The 26789-nt window shown below is 38.8% G+C and overlaps 1 protein-coding gene across 2 annotated transcripts; it reads left to right on the top strand.

Annotated features, from left to right (window-relative positions):
* The first annotated feature begins 5487 nt into the window (after nucleotides 1-5487).
* Nucleotides 5488-26327, top strand: Rpe65 (retinoid isomerohydrolase RPE65). Of its 2 annotated transcripts, XM_048814040.1 has the most exons (15): nucleotides 5488-5653; nucleotides 6341-6415; nucleotides 7528-7610; nucleotides 9351-9501; nucleotides 10917-11024; nucleotides 11123-11264; nucleotides 14500-14647; nucleotides 15813-15894; nucleotides 16127-16259; nucleotides 16365-16504; nucleotides 17133-17262; nucleotides 23991-24105; nucleotides 24202-24296; nucleotides 24403-24514; nucleotides 25624-26327. In XM_048814040.1, the coding sequence occupies exons 1-15, from the start codon at nucleotides 5643-5645 to the stop codon at nucleotides 25773-25775; spliced, it is 1677 nt and encodes a 558-aa protein (XP_048669997.1). In that variant the 5' UTR covers nucleotides 5488-5642; the 3' UTR covers nucleotides 25776-26327. The 2 variants fall into 2 exon arrangements, with proteins under 2 accessions (XP_048669997.1, XP_015346057.1); XM_015490571.2 differs by lacking the exon at nucleotides 6341-6415 and having other exon boundaries at nucleotides 5489-5653.
* Nucleotides 26328-26789: the final 462 nt, after the last annotated feature.

Raw genomic sequence — 26789 nt, 5'->3', positions numbered from 1 at the left:
CTGTTATCTCTAATAAGTTCCTCTTGTGATTCTTATGATCATACAGGTTTAGTGCATGCTGTCATATCTCTTAACTAGAATGACTTTATGGTCTGATACCAACTGGCTTAACTGAGCCCTAACAGCTGGTTTAGGACTCATTAACTCATGTGATTTCCATGGTGAGAGGAAACTTTGCCTGGAAACTCTGCTGATCATTCTGTTTCTTCAAGTTGGGTACAAGCCTAAATGGGAGATAGATAAGACCTAGAGGTCTCCCTGCCTCTGAATTATAAGGGACATGGAAGAGTGCTCTCTGATGTCCATATGAGCCACACAGGGCTGATGGTTATAAACATTAGCTTATGGGGAAAAAAGAATGACTGACAATATAAAGACAAATATGTTTTAATGTGCCTGGAATCTGGTCACTATGTCCTATATATAACAAGGCCATTTCAATTTTGACTGAATTGAGAGTCATTATACCTCAGGCTTTCACTAATAGGTTATATAAGTAAAATTTTTGAAATTTAATTTCCTAACATGTAAAATAGGAGTTGAGGATTATTATTTTCAAACTCAATTAAAGACCAGTGTCTAAGATTCTAAGTTTAGTCAAACCAAATATATGACAGGTCATTGACTGAAATGTTTATTGAACTGATTACAGTTTTATGTACTCATAGATTAATTCAGTAAATGACTTTATGGTTTAATTCCAACTGGCTTAACTTAAAACCTTGCTGACATTTTAATTTAATCTAACTTTGGGTCCAGAGATGTAGCATATTGGTAGGGTACCTGAGGCAAGTTATATTCCATGAATGTCTGAGTATATCAAAATAAACCCCACTATTATGTATAATCATGATCCATTAATAAAAACATTTAAAAAGAAAAAAAATAAACACCATTTACAATGCCCTAAAATATTGAGTAACTACTTAGTAAGTAATAGGTTCCACCTTATAGTGGCAAAGAAAACAGAAGCACTGACCTGATGAAACAATCATTAAGAAAGATCTAAATACACTGGGAAGTAGAGGAATGGAGGACATTCAGCCAATCATATTAACAACTCTTTTTATTAGGAAACTGTTATGGTTGGATCTGGAATGCCCCCCACAAAGCTCAAGTGTTAAGCAGTGCAACAGTGTTTAGAGGTGAAATGATTGGTTCATAAGGACTGTCATCTCACCAGTGTATGAACCATTTGATGAAATAATAATTTGAATGGACTTACGGGGAAGTAGTGAAAACAATAGGCAGATGAGATATGGCAGAAGGAAGTAGGTCACTAGGGGTATGGCCTTGGAACTATTTCTGTTCCTGGTGCCTTGTCTCTCTCAGCTTCCCAGTGGCCATGAGGTGGGCAACTTTCTTCTTCCACACCCTTCTAAAACTGTACTCCCTCGGAGCCAGCTGACCATAGACTAAATCCTCTGGAACTGTGAATCAAAATAAACTTTTCCTTCTCTAAGTTGTTCTTGTCAAGTATTTTGGTCACAGAGAAGCAAAGCTGACTAACACAGAAACCTATTCTTCCATTGTCTGAGAAGGACCCACCAAGCAATCTAATTCCATAAACTGGATCAGCACAACCAGAATGCCTAATGCTACTATAATAGTGCTTTGTACAATGCCTGCAGTGAGAGATTAAGTGATTTTAATCCACATTTGAGGTTTTATTATCTAATGAACCAGTTCTCTTGCCCAAAGAATTGGAGGCTGGGAGGTCCTGTCTAAAAGATGTCAACTGCCCATTCCTCTTTGCATTTGCACCAATTGGTAGGACCTGAGAACATACAAAAGTTCCATAGGCCTGTAATAGTGGAGCCATCACTAATCCAATAGGCCTGACCCAGAATCCTCTTTTGTGCTTTTCCAAGGGTGTGAATCAAGAGCCGATTAATTAAAACCAGAGTATAATCACGATTTTAAGTAAAATAATTCAAATTCTTCAGGAAAAGCACAACAAATCCTTAAGCACTCATTTATAAACAGAATTTTTATTCTTGCCTGCTTGATTCATTAAGGCAATCCTTCAGTGGCCTCTACGAATTGTGTTCAATGACGAGTTTTGGGTTCTTATTCTGATTCCTTAAGCATAATGATGCCCAAGTGTTGTGGTCAGCCTGCTGCCACACTCTACCTTTTTAAGATATCAGATGTCAAAGCATATCACACCCAAACCGGAGACCACAAGGAATTTTGATGGCTGTTGCTCACATGAAAACCAATAGGGATTCTCTGACTAAGGGTTGGGACGCATAGGGTACTCCAATGTCTCTAGAAGAGAGAAAGAAGGAAATCAAAGGTCAAGGCTGTACCTATTCCCCACTTCCTCATGACATTTCTGAGTTGTGCCAAGGCAGAATGAGTTCTGGAGTGGTGAAGAAAGGAGAGGGGCAGGGAAGGTGACTTTGCATGTGAGGATATAGCAGAAGCAAGGACAGGGGTTTTTGCTAGTCTGTCACCTTCCCTCTGTGGGAGCACATGGAATGGATGCCAGTTTTCATTCTGACAGCTACTGAAATATTTTGCCAAATATCATTGTGCTGGGGTGAATTAATTCCATTTCTGTGCAATAAACAGAAAATAGAAACTTTCTATCTAAAAAAAAATAGACATGCTAACAAGTGAAATAACAATGTGATCAATACAAACATAGACTTATATATGAGTATCTGAACAAAATAACATCCTGTCTGAGGCACCACAGAAAGGCAGTGTTCCATCAGGGTTATGGCAGAAGCTGGAAATTTGCCAGATAGACAAGGGAAAGGGGGGAAGTGCAAACTAAGGGCTAGATTGGGTGAAGAAAGGGAGGCATGAAACAGTAAGCGTCTGCGAGACTCCGTGAATGGATTGGGACTGCTGGACACAAAAGGTCAGAGAAAGTGGCAGATGAGGTCACTGAGAAGCAGGCAGGGGCCAGCGTGCGGAAGATCTCATAGCTGTGCTGAAGTGCCTGGGCTTCTTCTAGTAACCTAAAAAGACTTCTTGAAAGGTTCTAAGTGATGAAGGGACAAGGTAAGATTCTCCTTTTCAAAGAAGGTTTCTGATAAAATGGCTGGGGAAGTGCTGGGGACACATTAGGAGCAAGTCAGCTGGGAAGCTCCCAAGAGCATCCCTCTCACACAAGCACTTAAACACCACTGGACATATAATAAGGGTGGAGGCAAGGAAGCACATCGGCTGAGGTGAGAGATTTGTTATCAAAACACAAATCAGATCCCCTCAGTCATTCTCCTGCTTCCCTTCCTTCCTCGGTGCATGCCCTTCCAGGATGCCCCTTCCTCTGCCTTCTCTCACTCTGCATCCTTCACCAGCAATGTTCTCTCCATCTTCTCTCCACACCAGCCTACTGTTCAGAGTCCAGCTCACTCTGCCTCCCTTTGAGGCCCTCATATGATTACAACTCCCAGTGGTCTCTTCTCATAATAAATAAATCAAAATCAGAATGCATTTTCTTTGAATCCCTGAAGTATCACACATACGCAGCATGCTTGTGTGTGTGCGCACATACGTACACACTCATACAGCATGCAGTATCCTGATGATGAATTGCCAGAAACCTGGGGCCATCCTTGTTTCGTGTCCTTTATTTCCCCCAACATATTCACTAATCACACAGCTTGAGCAGGCCTTCTCTGAAATATCTCTTGAATTTGACTATTTATATCCTGCATCCTCCTACATCAGCCATCTTCCCTTGATTGAAAGTGACCCCCCTAATTAATCTTGCCCAGATCTCCCATTCCCATATATTATCCACAAGATAATAAAAGTGGTCTTAATAAAACACCACCTTTTTTTTTTGTAGCAGGAATGAGCTAAGGGGCACTCAACCCCAGCCCTTTTTATTTTTTGAGACAAGTTCTTACTAGGTTGCTTAGCACCTGTTAAATTGCTAAGGCTGGCTTTGAACTTGCAATCCTCCTGCCTCAGCCCCACAGGCTACTGGGATTACAGGTGTGTGCCACCATGCCTGGCATAAAATGCCACTCTGCATGAAACATGTCAGCACCGCCCCCCCTAATGATATGGGTCTTGATTTCTTTATATGGTACAATGTTCTATAAAATCGGATCCATGATTATCACTAGTCCAGTTTCATTTCTATTTCCCTGCATCACATTCACCTACAAAACTTTATAAATTCTGCATGACGTGCCTGAATACTCTTCTACCCGCCCTTTGGCTAGCTAACTTTTATATATTCTCCCTATCTCAGTTTAGATACTTACTCTTTTTCTGGGACTTTCTAATACCAAAATTGATATTTTTCCTGTGTGATACCAGATCTTCCTAAGCTATCATCACTTTTTAGAGCTTGGGTTTCTAGTTGACAACAATGAAACTAAATCCAATTATTTAAGCAGTGCAGAAATACTTTAAATATCAGGCAGCTGAATAAAGGAGTTTGGAAGCTACCTCTCCAGTGTTAATGCCACAGGTTTCACTATGGAGTGGTTTCAGTAGAGACACCTGGACTTCATGGATGACCAGAAGTACCACTGAAGCTGGATGCCGGGTGCTGGCACTGGGACCTCTCCCCCTGCCTCAGATGGATGGGGCCCAGTTCCCAGGACCATGCCCTGGCTGTAGGCAAGCTGAGAAACCAAGATCCTGTTATCTATCTTGGGGAGGGCTCAGATTAATTGTTATACCATTTTGCTGGAGAACAGCTGTAGTGTTGGTAGTCATAACCATTTATTAAATGTAAAATCATTCATTTCTCAAAAAGTCTTAAAGTTGCAGATAGTTTTTATCTTGACAATTTTCCAGAGACTCCTGTGGACATCATGTCTGTGCCTAATAATAACAGGGGCTTAATATGAGAATGGAAATGTGAATGAAATAGTTCTATATACTCTCTGAGCACAGAAAACACACCAACAGACAGGAAGCTAGGATGAAGAACAGGCAAACTTCAGTAAGGACATGAAGAATTTTACCCTCAGTGAAAGGACATAGGCAGAGTCCTCAGCCTCATTGGAAAATTTTAAGCACTGAAAGGTACCAATAAAGTAGCCAGAGAGGGTTCGAGTTGTTACAATGTGCTTCCATAACACTCCATACTTCTCCACTCCTAGTACTACCCAAACTTTATTAACTGGTTTATTAGTTCCCTGTTACTCTTACAGAGTTTTCAGATCTATGGAGAGAGGGACAGTACCAATATCCATCCAGTCTGCAGGTGACGTGTTATGGATTTTTTTAAATAAATGAGTGAATAAATAAATGAAGGAGGTAAAGATGAAGGCACAGAAGTGGTAGAGGGTGTGGGCATCAGAGAAGGGTGCCAGGTTCCAGTGGGGTGACTCAGATCAGCTCAGGCCCCATGCTGGCCACTCCCACACAGTTCCTTTCTTTCCAATCCACTTCTCATTCTCCTTGGGAAGGATCGAGGACTCTGGAAAACAGCCAAGAAACTGTTATGGGAACAGCAAGCCCAAATAATGCTCAGGCATCAGGAGGATCTGAGCACTGAAAGCCACTTCTGTTCCCCCTCCTTCAGCGGAGGGGCGGAGAAGGGTTCCCAAAGCCATAACTCCTTTTAGGGGGATTTAGAGGCATACAAAAGCCCCTGGCTGAGGACTTGCTCCCTCATTCCTCAGTCGGTGCCAGAACTCTTGATCCCGCACTGGGAGAAAATGTCTATCCAGTAAGTATCTTGGGAGTTTTTTGTTTTTTTTTTAATACCTTAGCAATGGCATTATATGGTGATGAAGAGCTTGTAACAAGATGACACTGGTTAGTGACCTGTTTAAAGAAAACCCTTGGGTCATGATGCAGGAATTTTTCTGTATCAAAGTAAATATACAGGATTTTGGTGAGGTTTGTATGGCAGACCGGGGCTTGGAAGCACTATAAGCATGAGGATTTCAGGCAGACTTGGGTTCCACTTCTTTTAGAGTCATTTACTAGCTGTGTGTCTGTGGGCAAATCACTTAACATTTTAAAGTTTAAACTACTTAACTTATTAAAGGTTTTCTATATGTGAAATGAGTATAACAATAATACTTACCTCATTGTGTTATGAATGAGCTAGGACCATACAAAGTTCTTCTTATGATATGTGGTACAAAGTAAATGCCTATTTAAAAAGTGGTTCTAATTAGGAAGTCTGATGAGAGCTCCCACTCCAAGAAATCATAACATGGAGGCAAACATAGGCTGTAGGAATCAAGCAAAAATACAGAATCATTTGATCTGACTAGTTCTAGAAAAATACTATAGATCTCGAGGATTGGTAAAGAATTAGAAGATGAGAAGAAATGATAGTATAATATGGATAAAGGAAAGAGGATGAGGTATCTGACCTTAAATGCTGTTGTCTCCCAATCTGTAGGAGCCAGAGGAACGAGTCTCCCCATGAGGCCAGAAAGTCAATGATCCATTCAGCAGAGAGTGTCAATAGGGCAGGGTAATTCTTTTCTTTCTTTTTTTTTTTTTATTCTTTTTAGTTATACATATAATCAATTAGTTATACAGTATAATCAATTTTGATGTAATTATAAAAACATGGAATATATCTTATTCTAATTAGGACCTCATTCTTGTAGATAAACATGATGGTGGAGTATTCATGCATACATAGAAAAATTATGTCAGATTCATTTCACTATCTTTTCTTTTCCTATACTCCCTTCCTTCCCTTCATTCCCCTTTGTCTATCTAATCTACTGAATTTCTGTTCTTTTCCTTCCCCAACCCATTGTGAGTTAGCTTCCACATATCAGAGAAAACATTCGACCTTGGCTTTTGGGGACTGGCTTATTTCACATAGCATTATAGTCTCCAGATCTATCTATTTACTGATAAATGTCATAATTTAATTCTTCTTTATGGCTGAGTAATATGGAATATTGTGTATATATACCACATTTTCTCTATCCATTTTATCTGTTGAAGGGCACATAGGTTGGTTCATTAGCTTGGCTATTGTAGATTGAGCTGCTGTAAACACTGATGTAGCTGTGTCACTCTAGTATACTGATTTTAAATCCTTTGGGTATATGCCGAGTGCGATAGCTGGATAAAATAGTGGTTTCATTCTTACAAGTTTTTTGAGGAATTTCCATACTACTTTCCAGAAAGGTTGCATCAATTTACATTCCTACCAGCAATGTATGAATGTAATTTTCCCACATACTCACCAAATTTATTGTTACTGCATTCTTGATATTTAAGGCAGGGCAATTCTTAAGAAAGGTTTTGTATAGGATCAAAGTTCAGGAAGATAAGTGATACAGCAGATTTGTTGATTTGTCTTCAGAAATATAGGAAAACTGCAGATGACAGGATTGAGTCCCCTGTGACCAACTGACTTGAAAGGAGGAGCACTGAGCAGGGCCCCCCTTCTCTCCCTGAGTATGTCTCTCTCTCCACAAGCCCCAAGTGCTCCTTGCCAGATTGGCAGTAGCACATTGGCATGGAGCTGAGGCGCCTTCTCTCTTGGAGTGCTGCCTCTGTCTCCCTGGACTCTCTTCTTGAAGTATCAATATGAGCTTCTTCCTCATTGTTCTACCATTTCAGAGTGGAACACCCAGCTGGTGGCTACAAGAAGCTATTTGAAACTGTGGAGGAACTGTCCTCACCACTCACAGCTCACGTGACAGGTTGGTAACTACTGTGAAGCCATCGTGTTTGCTGTGAGGTGTCTCTTCTCTGGCTTCCTATTCATTGGCACTGTCAGAACTGGCTTCCTCTCTGGGCTACAGGAAAGGAAAGCTGGAGGTTTAGGGTTTGTTTGGGTTTTTTTTGGTTTTTTTTTCCCAAGAACACATTTCCTCTCATTTACCCTTACTTTACTTCTCTGATATAGAGAAGTACTACCTAAAACTGGAATTCCTTGAGAACCTGGACTACACCTCTCTCATCTTCAAGTCGACAGAGCCCATCTCAGTGCCTGGCACATAGTAATCCCCTATAAATAAAGTCTCTTGCTGGAGGGTTTGTGTGAGTGAGGGCCTTGTGACAAATGTCTGGGAATATTACATTAAAGGATAGTGGGTTTCATGCCCATTTGGTTCGTTTGGGGACAGGCAGGTATAGGTATAGTCACAGCTCTATTATTTCACCATCTGTAAATCCTAAAAAAATTACCTAAAACTTCTGAACCTCCCTCACCTACCAAAATCCAAAAATTCCTTCATGGGGATGTTGGGATTAAATGAGGTAATATAAATAGAATGACTAACCCAAATCAGATACAAAGTGATCAATAGGTGGTAGTTATTTTCACTATCACCATCTTTGTCCAAAGACTCCATGTGATCCATATAGTCTCCTTGCTCAGTATTTTACAGGAAGGGTCAATGCCTGGGCAAAGCTCTTTCCTCCTCTTTAGAACAGATGAGGCAAATGATCTTTCTCCACTTGATTCTGATGCTAACGATCTAGGCATTAGTAATCAAAACTTAGTATTATGCTTTTAGGTAATCCATGCCTTCTTTTCAAGTTTTTATCCCATATCAGGTAAACTGCTGAGACTGATATATAGGGAATAATCTATTTGTTTAAAAAAAATCCTAGTGGAAATTGAGCAAACACTGTACTATAAAGAGGATGAGGTATCTGACCTTAAATGCTGTTGTCTCCCAATCTGTAGGAGCCAGAGGAACGAGTCTCCCCATGAGGCCAGAAAGTAATAGGACATAAACCTCACTGTGCAAGCAGAAAGTCCTTAAGGGCTATTATAGAAACCCTTCATTTTGCAGAAAAGGAAACTGGGGCCCAGTGAAGGCATGCAGCACATCCTGCACCAAAATCCAGGTCCTGACACTCAGCCCTATGCAATTTCTGCCACAGCAGGTCAACTTTCATCTGGACAGCAGTTCATACCCTCAACGGGATGGAATCCTACATTAAAACAAACAAACAAACAAAAAAACAGTATCCCTATTGTTTCATTTAGATATTTCTTCTGTACACACACCTTTCTTAATGACCTGATCCCAACTCCTAATCCATTCTGTTATCCTTTAATCTGCCCCCATGCATTAAGAAATTTGTGTTAAAAGTAAGAGGGCAGAAAAGTAAACAGACTGGTACCTGGGGGAGTTTTTTAAGTGGAGAATCCCATTCACCTCAAGATGCTTTCCCTTCACTCCTTCTCCTAACTCTGGGGCATTGACAAGTTTTCCACCACCATGTCTCCTAGCAAAAGGGAGATTCCAGTCAGCAGACACCTTCTAAGTGTTATCTGGCACGAGGGCTAGGAGGGAAAGTCACTGCCAACTTCGTCCAGCAGAGGCTGCCCAATCAGGCTGCTAGTGCCATTACTCCAATTTAGAAGGGTCAAACCCAGCCCCAGGGCAGGAACAGGAAACTAAGTTCTGTGTTTCACTTCATTACAGGCAGGATCCCTGTCTGGCTCACCGGCAGTCTCCTTCGATGTGGGCCAGGACTCTTTGAAGTTGGATCTGAGCCATTTTACCACCTGTTTGACGGGCAAGCCCTCCTGCACAAGTTTGACTTTAAAGAAGGACATGTCACATACCACAGAAGGTAAGAGAGAACAGGGTCCCAGCCTTTTCCTAGCAGTGGGACCTCAGTCACGTGCCTTTTAACCTTCTGAACCAGTAGGGGACCTCTATACCCACTTACTTCTCAAAATCTACCTAGATCAGGTGTCTACAGAGACACCTGGGACTACCATGAGATAATGAAGAAGTTAGGAACTAGAGGTCTGGGATGGTACACACCCGCCTTCAAGCCCTGTACCTACCAGGCACCACTTGCCTTGATAGGTGACTTCTAGCAAGATGTTGACCCTAATTCTCGGTTTTTTCATCTATAAAATGAGGAAAATAATACCATCTACTTGACAGGTTCATTACAAGGATTAAAGGAGTCCTTTGTGACCCCCCCCACTCCTGTTTCTAGGAAGCACACGGTCAACACAAAAGTCACTGTGATGGTTATTATTATTATTATTGGGCCATTAGTTATGTTGATTCCTTTCCTGTTATAATCAGAAAGTACTAGAGTGACACAAAGGAGGGAAGGACCAAAGATTTCATCAGGGGCCCAGGAAGAGTAGTTTTTTTAAAAACATGAAGTTATTGCTAAAAGGCTTGAAAGTCTAAGCCAGCATTCCAGCAAGTCCCCCTGGCACAACAAGAAACACCTTGTCCTGTTTAATTATTCAGGCCTCTTAGTGACTTTATCGATCACCACAGATTTCAGGCATTTTGAAGAAACATCAAAAGGAAGCGTAACTGGAGACTTGAATTAGTCAGGATACCTTGGACAGTATTAGAAAAGAAACAGTTTATACCAAGCAAAACTTTAGCTATGAGAGCAAATTCTGGAGTTGAAATAAAGCTTTCATATGCCTTCTAAAGACCTCATTCCTCTTTACAAAAGTGCAAAAATCAGATTTTAATTGGCTCTTCACATGAGAAATCCTAGGCAACCCTTGCCAGCTAGCCTTGGATATGGTTCAGCAGATCCGCCTGCTCATTGAATTCAAGAATACTTACTTTCAAAAGTACCACAAAATAAATTCTAAAATTGAATAAAAACACAGGAAGGATAGGTCCGTTGATAGGTTACAGGCTACGGGAAGCCAGAGTACTATGTGAATTTCCCATGGGGTCAAGGGATGTGAGATGGAAAGCCTACTTTGTCCAACTCTGACCAACGAGAGTTGTAACCTAGCTAGGTCACATATACCAATCACTTAACTTCTCTGAACCTCAATTTCCTCATCTGTCATTGTAAAGTTTAAAAGACTAAATTTAACCTCAGGGCATGATATTATCTCTTTCCCTGGGGTCACTCCAAGACAGAGAACTGACAATACTCTTCATTATTCATGTGATGGCTTTACCATTCTGAATTGATGAAGGCACACTGAATGACCATTCTAAGTGGCACTTGGACTGTGTTGATCCTCTCCTTGTCTCCATGTTCTCCAGGTTCATCCGCACTGATGCCTACGTACGTGCAATGACTGAGAAAAGGATCGTCATAACAGAGTTTGGCACCTGTGCTTTCCCAGACCCCTGCAAGAATATATTCTCCAGGTCTCTGAGACTGCATGTTATTAAAAACATTTTACATCAGCCCTTTTTCTCTTACGACTTGAAAGTTGTTGAACTGAATAATTCATTTGTTTCTGCAGGTTTTTTTCCTACTTTAGAGGAGTGGAGGTTACCGACAATGCCCTTGTAAATGTCTACCCTGTGGGGGAAGATTACTATGCCTGCACAGAGACCAACTTTATTACAAAGATTAATCCAGAGACCTTAGAGACAATTAAGCAGGTAGGACATAGTGCTCAGGTATGTTGCTCAGGAGTTTAGAATGTGGAACTTGGAATTAAATCAACTGTGCAATTTGATGGAAAGAACATGAGAGCGAGATCAAATTTCAAATCCTTGCTTTGTCACCAACTACCAGCTATGTGATATAGGACACACTTTGTTTATTCATCTGCAATATTTTAAACATTTATATGGATTGGAGGAAAATCATATAAAATGCCTAATATATTCATTCATTTTTTTTCATTTGTATACAGATATTCATTAAGGGCTCTCCTTGTGCCAGAACTTTTGCCAGATACAAGAGATATATCAATGTGTATACCAACATGATTCCTGAACTTCAAGGCTTTTACAGGCTATCATGGAACTTGAACCTACTGGGTGTTCAAAAATTTATAGCTATTAATATTGAAACCTTGCTTTCTGTGGTTCTAGAAAAATAGGTTGCACTAATTTGCTTCTTATTGTAGACATTTCTTATTAAAAATAATGCTATATCTTAAATACCATAGATATATACCAGTCATATTAGAAGGTAACATTTTTTTCTGAGAATTTGGGCAATTTCAATGCAATATTCCTTAAAACAGACTCACAATTTCAACCAATATTTATTGACACCAACTTGCCAAGCAGCATTCTTGCCCTGAGGAAGCTTAACATCTAGATGAGGAAATCAAGCAAGAATACAAATTATAATAGACATCAAATGTGATGAGTCCTTTAAGAAAAGAAAAACTTTGTAAGAATGCACAGATAAGAAATTATTTCTGGCAGTAGTTGAGGATCTGAGCAAGGACAGATCAAGCAGGGGTCAAAGAATTTGCATTTGAGCTACAATCTAAAGGCAAGTACAGGTCCTGTGAATTTGGAGAAAGGACAATCTGGATGGAATTGTAACATGAGGGAAGGCACAGAGGTGGGAAAATAAGGGACATGTCCAAAAGTAATCTCTTTGGGCTAGAATTGCAGTGTTTCTCAGTGGGGGCACTAGCAGCACTGGGCAGGAGGTAACTCATCCTGTAGGGGCTCTCCTATGCATCATAGGGGTTTGGTGTCCCCGACCTATCCACTAAATGCCAGTCATGTCCTCAATCACTGCTCAAACCCAAAATGCCTGTGACATTTCTAGATCTCCCAGTAGGGGGCAACAACACTCCCATACCAGAGCTACTCATCTAGAATATGTAACGTCAAGGAGAACAGGATAGGGTGAAACTAAAAGCTTGAATAACACACTAAAAAATTGGAATCAGTTGCTTAGCTAATGAAAAACTACTGAAAGTCTTAACTCAAAGAAGTGGCATAAATAGAGCTGTACTTTAGGATGTTTAATTGAGAAGCTACATGTGGGCTGAATGCGAGAGTAAAAGAAATACGTATACCAGCTAGGAGATCAGTAATGGAATTCAAGACTACAGATAACAATAAAGTTCTCTGTATTTCAGAAAGCTAGGAGAAAGGATTTAGAATACCTTCACATAAAGAAATGATAGGTGTTAGAGGAGATAGATATGTTTAAACTGATTTAAACATTAGACATTATATACACATATTGTAATATCACGTGGCACCCCACTAATACGTACAATTTTTATGCTTTTATATATCTTCTAAAAGTAAATTTAATAATTGAAAATATCAGAGCTACAAATGCAGTGGTAACAGAAAGGAAAAAAATAGCCCCAACACTGAGTCTCAATATCACATACTGATCTATAATTCTTGACAGACATACTTACTGCATCTTGACATATACTCCCAAAGCTACTGGGAGTATAAAGAGCTCTTTCCTGTTGATTCGTGTATAACCCTGTTCAAGTTTGTGTGGATCATTTAGAAAAGAAGTGAAGTTGAGTTTCTAAAAGATGAATTTGCTCTGAAATGAATCCATATTCCCATTACATAGTACTTTAATTGGAAATGTAGAAGCAAAGATATGTCTCCAGAAAACTTTGTTATAGGTCCCATTGTGCATACCACTGTACCCTGGCTTCACATAAAAACATAATTTGAAAATTTTTATTTATTATAACTGACATAACCTCCCAACTAGTCAGTACTTTTGCCTCCAGCTGATGTCCTTAAGTATAATTTCCTTACTGCAGCAGAAGCCTTTGCTCTGAAATGCAAACATTCATGTGTTACTCAATCTAGGGCCCCCATGGTTTCAGAGGAAAAGTCCAAATGAGGAGGTGCTGGCCACTCTCACCTCTCCTCTTCCGTTCACTCCTTCACACCAGCCATGCTGCATAACCTGGTAATGCCCAGAGAGCATATGCATTTCACAATTCTATGCCTTCACATTAGGATTCTTGCTTCCTAACACATACATCTTACTTTGCCTGGTTAACTTCTACTCACCATCAAGAATTAACTGGGGGCTAATAGGAAGCTTGGGAAACTGCCTAATCCCCCAGTCTGGGTTACATAGCATTTCTCTGCAGGTACTGTGTCGCACTCACTGTCCTTTATGAAAGCTTATTGGTCTAATGCAGTGCTGTCCAACGGAACTTTCTATAATGATGGAAATGTTCTCTGATCACATTTTCCAATGCTAATGAACACTTTAAGTGTGGCTAATGTGACTGGGGAGCTAAATTTGAAATTTTATCTAATTATAATTTACATTTAAATTGCTACACATAACTACTGGCTATCATATTGACAGGATAGGTCTAGACCAAAGTTCTTAAAAGTAAGGATCTTCTGTTTTCCTAGATCCTGGCACAGTGCCTGGCATGCTAGATAAATCCCAAAGTTCCTTTCAGTTCCAAATACATATGTTGAACACACTGGGCTTGGTATTTAGGTTGTCCCATGCCAAACTGTAATTTTTCTTATGAAAAATTATCAAACAGCAATAATTTTACACAATTCAATATAGTACAATTAAAGACATATAAAGAAGTCACAGGCCTCAAGTTTATCATTGTTAAAGATCAAGGTGTAGTTGCAAAAAGAAACTCACAAGAGCACTGTATGGTCTACATCAAGGAATGAACACAGTCATAGAACTCCAGATTTCAGAGTCCATGTGGGGGTCAGAGGAGAGTTTTGCACTAATGGTGGGACTTAAAGCTGAAAGAGGGTTGGATCCAGAGAGATGAAAAGAAAGACAAAGTGCACTTATATCAAGGGTTCAAGGGGTTAATGATGGGATGAGACCTAGGGACAAAGGTGTGATCCTCTTTCTCTTAACATGAATGGTGTTTTTTTCTCCTTCCCATAGGTTGACCTTTGCAACTATGTCTCAGTCAACGGAGCCACTGCTCACCCCCACATTGAAAGTGATGGAACTGTTTACAACATTGGTAATTGCTTTGGGAAAAACTTTTCAATTGCCTACAATATTGTAAAGATTCCTCCACTGCAAGCAGGTGAGTTTATCAGTTTTTCTTTTTCTGAAAATATGTATCTACATTGTGGAAAAAACTACTGGAAATATGGGATGTTAAATTTCTCTCAAACTAAAAAATTGCTCTCATCCCTATATATCAGGATACTAATGCTCAAAGGTACTACAGCAAGAGGTGACAACTTGAAATCGCAGAAAGCAAGTGGTCGAGTTCTCTTCCATGGTGTTTCATCATCTAGTGTACATGTGGATTTATCATATACAATTTAGATTCAAATTCAGCAAACATGTATTGAGCAATTATTCATGGGCCAAGCAAATTTTAAATTAAATAAACATATATGTGTGTGTGTGTGTGTGTGTGTGTATATATATATATATATATGTACATATATATATATATATATATATATATATATATATATATATATATACTATTTTGTGTTTAATTCCCCAAACTAAAAACAAGTCTAGAAAAAGATTTAAAGTAGGACACTCAAAAATTCTCCATTCAACTTCCATTCATTATCAGGTCCAATGACAATCCTCTCAATGATAGACTTGGATTCATGTAAAATTTTGTTTGGTATGTCTTAGTATGGTTCTTAAAGTGGAGGCTACAGACCAGCAGCATCAACTGGAAATTTGCTAGAAATAGAAATCTTAAGCCCCACTTCAAGCAGACTGAATGAGACGTTTTTGGAGAAGGACCTGCAGTCAGAATTTCAGGAAGTCATTTATGTGCTTTTCTGATGCACGTTAAGGTTTGAAGACCACTAACTTGGTAGTAAATGAACTTTAATGTGCATAAGAATTATATAGGATTGTGGACATAAACCCATCTACGTTGTAATTTAGGCATCTTAAGATGTCATAAAAGGCGTTTTGATCATACCAAAATTTTGCCTCTGACTTAAAACCCACCTCCATTTGTCATGGAATGTGACTCCATAACACTCTTCCACAGACATACTGGAGTGTACTTTTCCAAATCTGCTGCTATTTGGATTTTCCTGGGTGATTGCAGCTTCATGTGAAATTTCCTAAGAGATGACAATGACTGAGAAAAACCTCTGAATTCAATATCTGAAAATGTATTTCTTTGCTTGTATAAGCTGTTCTAAATGCTTTGTATTTTTTTTAAATAAGAGGCTCTTCCAAAGCCTTTTAAAACCACTTTATTTCAGACAAGGAAGATCCAATAAGCAAGTCAGAGATCGTTGTACAATTCCCCTGCAGTGACCGATTCAAGCCATCTTACGTCCATAGGTAACTTGAAGGCCTGCCATGAATCTTCAGGAAAACTCAAGTTTAAAGATCAACTTTGCCTACCTTTGATACCAATCCTGATCACAATGTTTTCTTGCAGAAAATTAAATTCAAACATAATTAATTTCATGTAGGCATTGTTGATTCATGTAGCTAAGCATACCTTGTGTACACATATTTCTTTGTGCATTGAGACTCAGCCCATTAATTCACAAGCCTATTTCCTTTTCAGTTTTGGTCTGACCCCCAATTACATCGTTTTTGTGGAGACACCAGTCAAAATTAACTTGTTCAAGTTCCTTTCTTCATGGAGTCTTTGGGGAGCCAACTACATGGACTGTTTTGAGTCCAATGAAACCATGGGGGTAAGTCTGATCTATTTATCACATTGCTGATGCTGAAGAAGGTGTTTCATAATGTACACTTCTCTCCTTTCTAAATGCATCAAAATAGTTTCTTTACTTTTCAAGGTTTGGCTTCATATTGCTGACAAAAAAAGAAGAAAGTACCTTAATAATAAATATAGAACCTCTTCCTTCAACCTCTTCCATCACATCAACACCTATGAAGACAGTGGGTTTCTGATTGTGGACCTCTGTTGCTGGAAAGGGTAAGAGAGGATATTAGGTAAATGTTCCATCTCCAGCAGCTTCTGGACTATAAGGGGCTCTTGGAGAGATGTTGGTTTCAATGTTCAACCCAAATCACATCTCACAAAGCAAGAGATATGCAGAAGTCACAAGGTGTAATTGAAAAAGCAGTATGGAGTTTAAGTAATTAGAAATACACACCAGGGGTCAGTGACTGAAGACAAACTAGGTCCATGTATCAGACCTAAAAATAAAAGGTTCTGTGACCTGAGACATGAACTTAAACTTTCTTAAACCCAACAAGATCTCTAAGGAGCCCTGAACCCTACTCACTCTGAGATTGGGAGAAAGAAACACTTTTTTTTTTCAAATTAGCCAAATTACTAAAAACATAATAGCTCCTAAAGACACAAATATAGTGTTGACAGAGAAGCAGAATAGAAAGTATTCGAGGCTGCTGCTTTTAAAACATAACCACAAGACAGGTTTTTGTTTTTTCACCCAGCATGGGCTAGAGGAAAGGCCTCTAATACACCTGTGTCATTAGCAGTGGTGTTGTAGAATGAAGAACGTGCGCTTTTAAGATTCACGAATCATCTCTCTAAAATTATTTATAACTGTGTTCATGATTGACTTCCTGTCTTGCAGATTTGAATTCGTCTATAATTACTTATATTTAGCTAATTTACGTGAGAACTGGGAAGAGGTAAAAAAAAATGCCAGAAAGGCTCCTCAACCAGAAGTTAGAAGATATGTACTGCCTTTGAATATTGACAAGGTAACCTTCTTCCCCACGGATTTCAGATATAACCAGGATGCTTCATCTCTCATGTTTATATATATGGTATTGAAATTTCAGATCTGGAAAGAACTTTAAAAGTAAACTGATTAAGCTCCCCTCATTTTTCAAACAAGGAAACTGAAGCTCAGAAAAGTGATCTGACTTAGCACAAGCCAACTGCAGCACAGCCAGGACAAAAACCAGGTTCCGTGATTCTAAATCTGCTGCTCTTTCAGTTACAAAATCCTTTTAAAAATATACTGTCTCAGTGAATAGTGGAGACCTGTTGGTATCTAGGATCCTTTGTCAACAGCATACTTGAAATAATTTGAAATTTTGGAGCAATGAAGTATCAAAAAATACCTTTATAGGGTAATCAGTGAATTATTTTGGTTTTCTATTAATGTGAAAATATCACTAGAGGACAAAAATCATTAATAGCATTAGACTGCTGTAGGGAAGTTCAAACTTATCCTCTGAAGGTTTGGTAACTGAAACAAACTGATAATAGATTAGCAAGAGAACAGGCATGCAATTTTTTTTAAATATCTTAATTTTTTAGTTGTAGTTGGACACAATACATTTATTTTATTTATTTATTTTTATGTGGTGCTGAGGATCGAACCCAGGGCCTCACACGTGCTAGACAAGTGCTCTACCGCTTAGCCACAATCCTAGCCCCTACAGGCATGCAAATTTATTAATTTGTATGTACATGCTCTATAAAATATGAAATTCAAAGCAGGTCCTGGTGGTTGAGATTCAAAAACCCTCTTCATAGTAGAGAGGAAGTGGGGGGCTATAGGCATGTGTAGAGAAGAAAAAACGATTTTTAGGGGAAATGATTGAGACTCTAGGACAGACAATGGCCAGAAACAAAGTTCTTCTAGGTCCCAGGTCTGGTATTTGATTTTCAGTTTTTCTGTGATACTAGTTTAATCTTCCCGGTGAAACGGAATTTCACCGGGAAGATTTAAGGCAATTGCTTTCCTCTTTGCTGGATTGGGTCTTTAGGTAGAGAAGAGAACTTTGCCCTGCATTTGCAGCTTCCCAGAAGCTCTGTTTGAAGACTCTAGTGGCATATTTTGGTATGTTGTTTTCTGAGCCCCAACACAGTCATCTCTTTTTCTTCCCTGTATTCACTACCTATCTTTTTAGAATAATCTGAGTTATAACCAGAATTTTTAATGTGAAAAAAGGTAAATTCATAAAAAATATAACTTTCACATATAAATACATGAACATACACTCTCCTTTATGTCTATGTGCTTTCTAGTTGCACAAAAGGAGTTGAGGCAGCTGTGTGAAAGGTAAATCTTTGAACCAAAGGCTTATATCAGATGTAGTGGAAAAGAAACCCAATTTAGAACCAGATGCTACTGCTCTTAAGCAGGCTTAAAAGCTCTTTAAGGAATAAGAACGTGCAAGAGGTTAAGGTTAGACACTACTGTAGGCAAAAGAGTTTCTACAAAGTCAAGGAGGAGTTTAAAAAGCAAGACCTAATATGAAAATGTTACATGGTCTCTGGAGCTGGTTCATTAGGAGCCTAAGGGAGAGGGTATCAGCCATAGAGATCAGAAAGATGGGCTGGAGTGATAGTATAAGGGGCTTTATAAGCCTTTTGATGATTTTTAAATGAAAAGGGGCAGTTGAAATTTTGTTTTGTTTTGTTTTTGTTTGCTACCAGAGATTGAACCCAGGAGTGCTTAACCATTGAGTCACATCAGCAGCCTTTTTTGTATTTCTTTATTTTGAGACAGGGTCCTGCAAAATTGCTTAGAGCCTCATTAAGTTGCTGAGGCTGGCTTTGAACTTATGACCTTCCTGCCTCAGACTCCTGAGCTGCTGGGGTTACAGGTGTGCACCACCATGCCTGGCCCCATTGTTGTATTTTAAATGTTAGGGATGCATATGACATGACGGGGTGTATGTTTCCTAAAGGTCCCCCTGGCACATCATGGAGCACAGATGTGACAGTGGAGAGACTAGCATAAATACAATGGAGCACATAAAAGACAATGAATACCTGAATAAAAGAAATGGAAACTGAGAGACAAAGGAAAGTATAAAGTTGAGAAATATGTAGGAAGTGGAATCCACAAGAGTTAATATCAAGTTATATGTGAAGGAATTTGGAATAACTTTCAGATTTCTTCCCAGAGCAATTGGATGAATGATGGTACAATTCACTGAATTAGAAACATAGAAGTAGCAGGAGCTGGTTGCAAGAAATAGAGTAAGATTTATTTTATAATGCCTAGTTAGAAATACCTAATGGTCATCTCAGCAGAAATGCTCAATAGGCAATTGACATACAGAGATCCAGAGGTTCAGAACATGGATCCTGGTGGGCCACCAGTCAATCAACAAGGCACCCAAGCGCTTTTGCTTTTCCCTGAGGAACCACAATTCCTGCATACAGCTGAGTGCTCATAAACATTTATCAAAAGAATGGGCCAGTTGATTTGGGGAAACTTATTTTACTACTAATGGTAAAAATCACAATCATCTTTAAATTAAGAAAATAAAAGAAGATCATTTAAATAGCCACATTCAAAAATGAGGAAAAAGGAGGGTTGGTCATCACTGGTTGACCATCATGAGTCATCATTAGTTTGCATTTTACTGGACAGGTAATGGGAAGACAGTGAAGGTTTTTGAACAGAAGAAAAGCTGATAGTTACTGGTATTGAAATGAATATCAAATATATAACAATAGATGAGACTGCTACAAGGGAGGAAATCACACTTTAGAATAGGTTTTCTAAAAGAAACATAAAAAGCTTGTTTACTTTTAAAATAGGGAATTTGGTAGCTAGCAAACACCGAGAAGAAAAGATAGCCAAACACAGTAACTTAAGAAATAACCATAAGCAGAAAGTAGTAGAAAAAAAGATGCCAGAAAAAGAGCCACAAGAGAGCCCTAATTACCACTAAGAAAGGGAAATGCCAAATAGGAGAGGGCAGGAGAGGGGTTTAAGAGAACTATAAGCTACAGACAGATGGAAAAGAATGAAAACTATAAATGCTTGATTTGGTGATTTCCAAAGGAATAAAGCAAGAGAGGTAGACATCAAGTTTCAGGAGCAGCAGGTGGTTAGAATGTGGGAGCAGTACTGAGTCTACACTTTTAAAAGTTTGGTAATGAAAGGAAATACAAAAAGCCCATTAATTAAAAGGAGAGGTAACAACAGATCAAAGGAAGGAAGAGAGGCTGAGAGCATAAAATGAATGAAGTTTTTATCTAATAATTAAGATAATGGTGATATCTTTAAAATATATCTTTATTATTTTTGAAAAGCTGTAGGATAGAGTCTCCGTAGTAAGACTGCTGAGTCAAAGGGTAAAGGTATCTATGGGGATAAATGAAGTCACTGAAGGGAAGATCTGGTTTGTTGAGGGAGACAAAGTTGATATTACAGATTTCTTATAATAAAAAGCAAATTTAGTAATAGACTAAAAAGATACAACACTAAAATAAGTCAGCTTAAAACCATGTAAATAATAGGTTTGACAGACCTTTGTTCTTACTATACACAGGTAAATAAGTATATCAGCTATACACACTCTTCTCCCCAACATCACCACTAAGTGCCTTGAGATCCCATTTCACAACATCTACTTCCCTATTTGATCATCACTTCCTTCTCCTGAAAATCTTCCACTATTTACTCGTAATCCATAATCCATTTCTAGAAATTCCCTTTATCCTTTCCTCAGAATGTTCCCTCCACACTCTTTAACTAAAATCTGGCTTGTTCTCTAGGACACAAGAGCAACTTTTAGGGGTGGCACTTTCTCCTCTGCATAAAGAGAGCAGAGGAGAATAGGACAGCACTTGTTCCACTGGGCCTGAAGTTGAATTAGGTGTTCTTGTTCCTGTTGGCTGTTTGCATACCATTGTTTCCTCCATCCACTCTCAAAATCCCCATCATTTCAGCTATTCTGGTAGCCAAGTGACATGTACATAAACCCATACATACAATCCTCATTATTGTTGTCTTTGACTAGCTGCCACTTCCTCTCCTTCCTGGCTCAGTGTCACTGTCTTCCCAATTCTATGCCTGTCCCTTAATTCTTGGTGATTTCAGTCTGCACACTGCAGTTGATTCTTCTGACAACCTGATCTCTTAGTTGCTTGACCTCTCCACTGATGTTATCTTTATCTCACCATTCACTCCCCAAAGTCGTGCTCTTGACCTTGCCATTGACTATGATTGTGTTCCATCTATGATCTGTTTCATGCAAGACATACTCATATCTTTTGTCTATTAATTCACTTGCCCTACTGCAACTTCTGCCATGAGCTTCCAATCCAGTGAACACAGTACTTTCTCATTATCACTCACTCCCTTAAAGGACTTGCCTTCCTCCTCACTCAAGTTGAATTCCACGGTCAATAATTATGACCAAGCCCTTACATAGAATCTCATTTCTTTTGCTTCTTTCCTGTTTATCAAACTTATCTACCCAAATCACAACCCTAATTAAGTTGGAATATCCACCCACTCCATGTTTGTACATCACAGTACAAACTTAAATGCTGCAAACACACAATCACATTGAGTGTTCCAATTTTAAATGTATTACCACAAACCTGACTGCCACATTTCCCAACTTCACTTACTGTCTTATTTTGCTAGTTAAATATTCCACATCCTCCTCTGTTCAAACTTTTATCACCTCCCACCTCCACACTCAACTGTGGATGACGATTGTGCTTCCTATTCCTCTGAACAAAGAAATCAGAAAAGAACCATAGACTCTTGCTACCATATCTACCCACCAGCATCTGTACTCATATACTGAATTATCCATCTTCCTAACCAGAGCTAATCTCCCCATATCCCCTCACCCACTCAGGGACATGCTCCCCTCTCTCCTAGATCATCTCTTCCCTATGATTTCAATTGATCACTCCATCAAGCTCTTACAAAATCCTTCTCTTGACTACGTTTTCCCCAACCAGCTACCCACATATTCCTCCTCTTGTAGGGGGCACCAGGATTCAATCCCCTATCCCCCTACCATCTATCTGTGTATTCAGTTCCTTTCAAAGACTAATGCTTTAAAGTATCCTACTTTTATATTTCCTACCTTTTCTTATACTTAAGGTTTTTAAAACCTATTTCCAACTCCACATCTCCATCTCCAGATTGGATATCCATTAGGCATCTCAGGATTCTTAAGACAAGACTTGAACTTCTCATCTTCTCCCACCTACAGTAGTCATGACCTTTGTTGTGACAACACCAGCCTTTAATTGTTCAGGTCAGATGCCATGGTGTTAGGCTTGACAGCTCTCTTCCTTTGATATTCTCTCCATGAGGAAATCCCCTTGACTCCATCTCCCATGTCTCACGGACTCCAGTGCTACCAGCCTAGCTAGAACCATGGCTTTCTTTGGACTAGATTACTCTCAAGACAAACAGATTTTCCTGATACCTCTCTTGCATCTCCATTAATCCCAGGGTAAGATTCAACAGAATAGCCAAAGTTATTCTTTTAAAAATAAATCACAGCATGTTGCTCCTCTGCTCAGAAACTTCCAATGGCTTCCCATTACTCATTTATAGAGAAAGGCCAAGTCCTCATACCAACCTGTATGCCTCTACACAGTGTGGTCCCATCACTCATCTGCATACTCTTCTTTTTTCTCTCCCCCTTGCTCAGTCAGTTGCTGCACACTGGCCTCTTCGATGCTACTCAAGTACATTCAGGCCCTTCTCAGGCCTTGCACCATTTGTTTTCTCTGCTTGGATGCACTGCTAATTTCCTCATCTTCTAAGAGTTTTGTGTCAAATGCCACTTCAGCAAAGAGGCCTACCCTGACCACCTGTTAAAATTTCAGCCTCATGGAACCTTTATACTTCTGACCCTGCTTCTTCTACTCTTTGCACCCCACAGTCATGATATATTATGCACTTTACTTATTAAGTACATTTATTCATTTATTGTTAATCTTCTTTAAATAAGAGTTTCATGAGGGACAGGGACTTTACCCTCTGAAATATCCCAAATGCCTAGAATAGATTTTATAATCAAGTACTAAAAGCATATACACAAGTAAACATATAATTACATATTTGATGGAAGTATTAATAAATTAATATATTGTTAGAAAAAGCTCATGGTATTCATTGTTTTCATGAAATAATCTGAAATGTTTGCATGTAAGTGTTGGGGGGTACTCACACATATTTACATGATCTAAGAGCTCTCAAAAACCACGTGGGCCTCTTTCTTTCTTTCTTCTTTCTGCCCCCCTCCTTATGGCAACATAACCGCAAGGAGTTTTTCATAAAACCAAAAGGTATCCTAACTATAAAATAGATAAATACTCTTTCATCCCACAGGCAGTCGACATCTTTGCCGGTCTGCAGAAAATATAATTTACTTATTTATCCATGTTTTTTTTGCAGAGGTCCTTCCTTGGAGTCTTAAATTTTCTTTGAAGGCAGGCTCATTCTACAAAATGAGAATAATTCTACAAAATATTGAGGGCCTATGAGGTTCTGTGACTTCTCCAGCGGCCCCTGGCTGGTGCCTGGCACAAGCACAACTGCTTGCCCACACAGCCCAGGCTCCCTCATCTAGTTTTCTACATTGCTCTTTCCTGAACATTGACCTGAGGGAAAAAACAGGAGATAAAACGGAAGTCTGCACATATGGCTGTTCCAGAGTTGCTTCCTGCTCACTGAGGTTTCTGTTATCTCCCTTCCCAGGCTGACACAGGCAAGAATTTGATCACACTCCCCAACACAACAGCCACAGCGATTCTGTGCAGCGATGAGACCATCTGGCTGGAACCTGAGGTTCTCTTCTCAGGGCCTCGCCAAGGTAAGTTGATCTAGAGAACCCCTCACTCAAAAAAGAGCAAATGTTCTGCTCAGAGAGATGAACTCAGTGTTCCTAAGTGTGTGCTCTATTTTGTAGCATTTGAGTTTCCTCAGATCAATTACCAGAAGTACGGTGGGAAACCTTATACGTACGCCTATGGACTTGGCTTGAATCACTTTGTTCCAGACAGGGTAATTAATGCATCTTTCTAATATTGGAACAGTGAGTTGAGTCATATGCTAGGCAAATAAAGCATATTGACGGATTGATCAGTTGATTTTTCTTTCTTACAAGCAGCTCTGTAAGCTGAACGTCAAAACTAAAGAAATTTGGGTATGGCAAGAGCCAGATTCCTATCCATCAGAACCCATCTTTGTTTCTCACCCAGAGGCCTTGGAAGAAGATGATGGTAATGAAAGAAATGAATATATCTGAACCCTCTTCTGATCAGAGTTCTGGGAGTTAAGTCGTTATGAGAAGAGTTAGGTTGATTATTCTCTAATGTTTAAAAATGATCCTGATACTAGGAAGGGACGATCCTGAAGAATTTAAACATAATCACACATGAATTTCATCTCATGATCAAATCTTGTTGATTACTAATGGAAAAATGCTGAAGCATTATTTGGTATCTTGTTTGGGGCATCAGTGTCTGCTCTAGATGCAGGAAAGGGGAAGAAAGGAGCCAGGCAGCAGGAATTCCATCTGGGTATTCACTCCCTCCTCACCAAGGTACATTTCTGAAAAGAAATTGTGTTCTAGGAAGGGAAGCAGAGTTTTCCAGCAGATAAAGAGAATGAGAGTACAGCTCTATGACTCTAGTTTGGATTTTTCTTTTAGTAAACTGGGGCTAGAAAAGATCTAGCCACCGCCTATAGAAGAGCAACTCCATTACCAAGTATTAGTCTTAGTTAGCCATTAATTAGCAAGGACAGAGAGATAGATAACGCTCTCTGGAATTAAAATATGGGAAATCACAAAGAAATTACATAAATAATTGTTGAGCCATTTCATGCTAAATAATTATATATATGTAATATATAATATTATATATATACAAATATATATGTCCCATTCAGTCAAAAGTACAAAAAGGCTTATTCTCCTTTTGTTGGAAGGAAGTCAGCATCCACATAGATGTTGGGAATTATGGCTATAATATACCTTATTGCTTTTAGTCTTTTAATATGTTCTTCACTTGATCATTACAATTTTTCTCAGTCCACTCATTTAATAAGTACTTAATGAGCACTTACTATGATCTAGTCATTGTAGTAGGATATTGGGAAATAGCTGTGAGCAAGACAGACATGATCACTCCCTTCTTGGAGCTTATAATTCAAGAAGGAAAAGTTTTAAAGACCCCTTCAGGTGGTCAGAGAAGCAAGTGGTAAAAGAAAACAAAAAGTCTGATTTTCTTTGTCAGTATAATACCTCTGATTTTATTTCAATTACATGTAATCCATGGCCCTAGGTTCTTTTAAATTTAAAACTGCCTTATGCACTTCTGATTAACAGGTGTAGTTCTGAGTGTGGTGGTGAGCCCCGGGGCAGGACAAAAGCCTGCATACCTCCTGATTCTGAATGCCAAGGATTTGAGTGAAGTTGCCAGGGCTGAAGTGGAGATTAACATCCCTGTTACCTTTCACGGACTGTTCAAAAAATCCTGAGCATATTCTAGCAAGATGTGTTTATGGTGACAAAACTAAGAAAACTAGCTTCAGTTCTGCAATCAAATTTGTTCAATTTTAGCCTGCTATATGTTGTGTTTTTAACTTGCACATGCACATAATTTTTCAATGTCTTATAGAAGATTTCTGACCAATCTCTTTTTAAAAAAGTATTTTCTTGATAAAATAGACCATAACTGAAAAATTCTTTTAATATTTAGCAATCAAATAAGACATTAATGTGGACTTATTAAACTGATTTTTGTTCCTATATAAAAGATAATTTTAGCTATCTGCTCTAATGTTGTTTTTTTAACATTTAAAACCCAAAGTCTTCTACATACCTTATTTGTATGTAGCTTTGCTGAGTCAAGGCAAAAAGGCTTAATTACTAAAGTCAAACCAAACTTTCCAGGGACTATCATTTAAGAGTACATAGCAATTGCTTTGCATAAATGTAACTGCTTAAAGATCCTTAATGAACTTTAATCTCTGTGTTCAATTTTTTTCAATTCCATGCTTAATTCCATTAAATATTGGCAGTTGCTACCACTTCTGATTTTGCAATGAAAAAACCTATGTCTCAGTGACTGCAACCTCTCAATCAAATAACATCTCAGAGATTAAGTTATATATTTCAAGCTTATTTATGTCAACACAAATACATTTAGTAGTGACTAATTTTTTTAATCAGCATAAAATACAAATATCAAGTTAAAATCTGAGTGTGGGATAATATTGAGGGATATATTATGTTGCCTCTTCTTTTTCATTATATTTAAGCACTGTGCAATCATCTGATGGAAGGCAGAGAAAAAAATTAACTAACTTTCAAGTATTAACACATTTTAAGCACTTTGTATTTAAGCACTTTGTATTGCTCTCTTCTGTGCTATAGATCACAAGAAAAAATAGATAGTGGCAGGCAAATTATATTCTATATCTTAATCCTTGTATCTATTTTATGCCCGAATTACATATTATCATATTTAAAATGATCAGCATCATGCTTGA

This window comes from Marmota marmota, unplaced genomic scaffold (genome assembly GCF_001458135.2).
Source record: "Marmota marmota marmota unplaced genomic scaffold, marMar, whole genome shotgun sequence".
NCBI lineage: Eukaryota > Metazoa > Chordata > Mammalia > Rodentia > Sciuridae > Marmota > Marmota marmota.
The sequence above is the reverse complement of the archived record's forward strand: the minus strand, read 5'-3'. Positions and strand labels throughout refer to the sequence as shown.

Excerpts from the sequence above, each read along its gene's own strand:
- Rpe65 (XM_048814040.1), top strand. Across the intron at positions 11,265-14,499 it reads CCTTAGAGACAATTAAGCAG|GTTGACCTTTGCAACTATGT; the intron begins GTAGGACATAGT and ends TCCTTCCCATAG. Across the intron at positions 24,515-25,623 it reads GGCCTTGGAAGAAGATGATG|GTGTAGTTCTGAGTGTGGTG; the intron begins GTAATGAAAGAA and ends TCTGATTAACAG.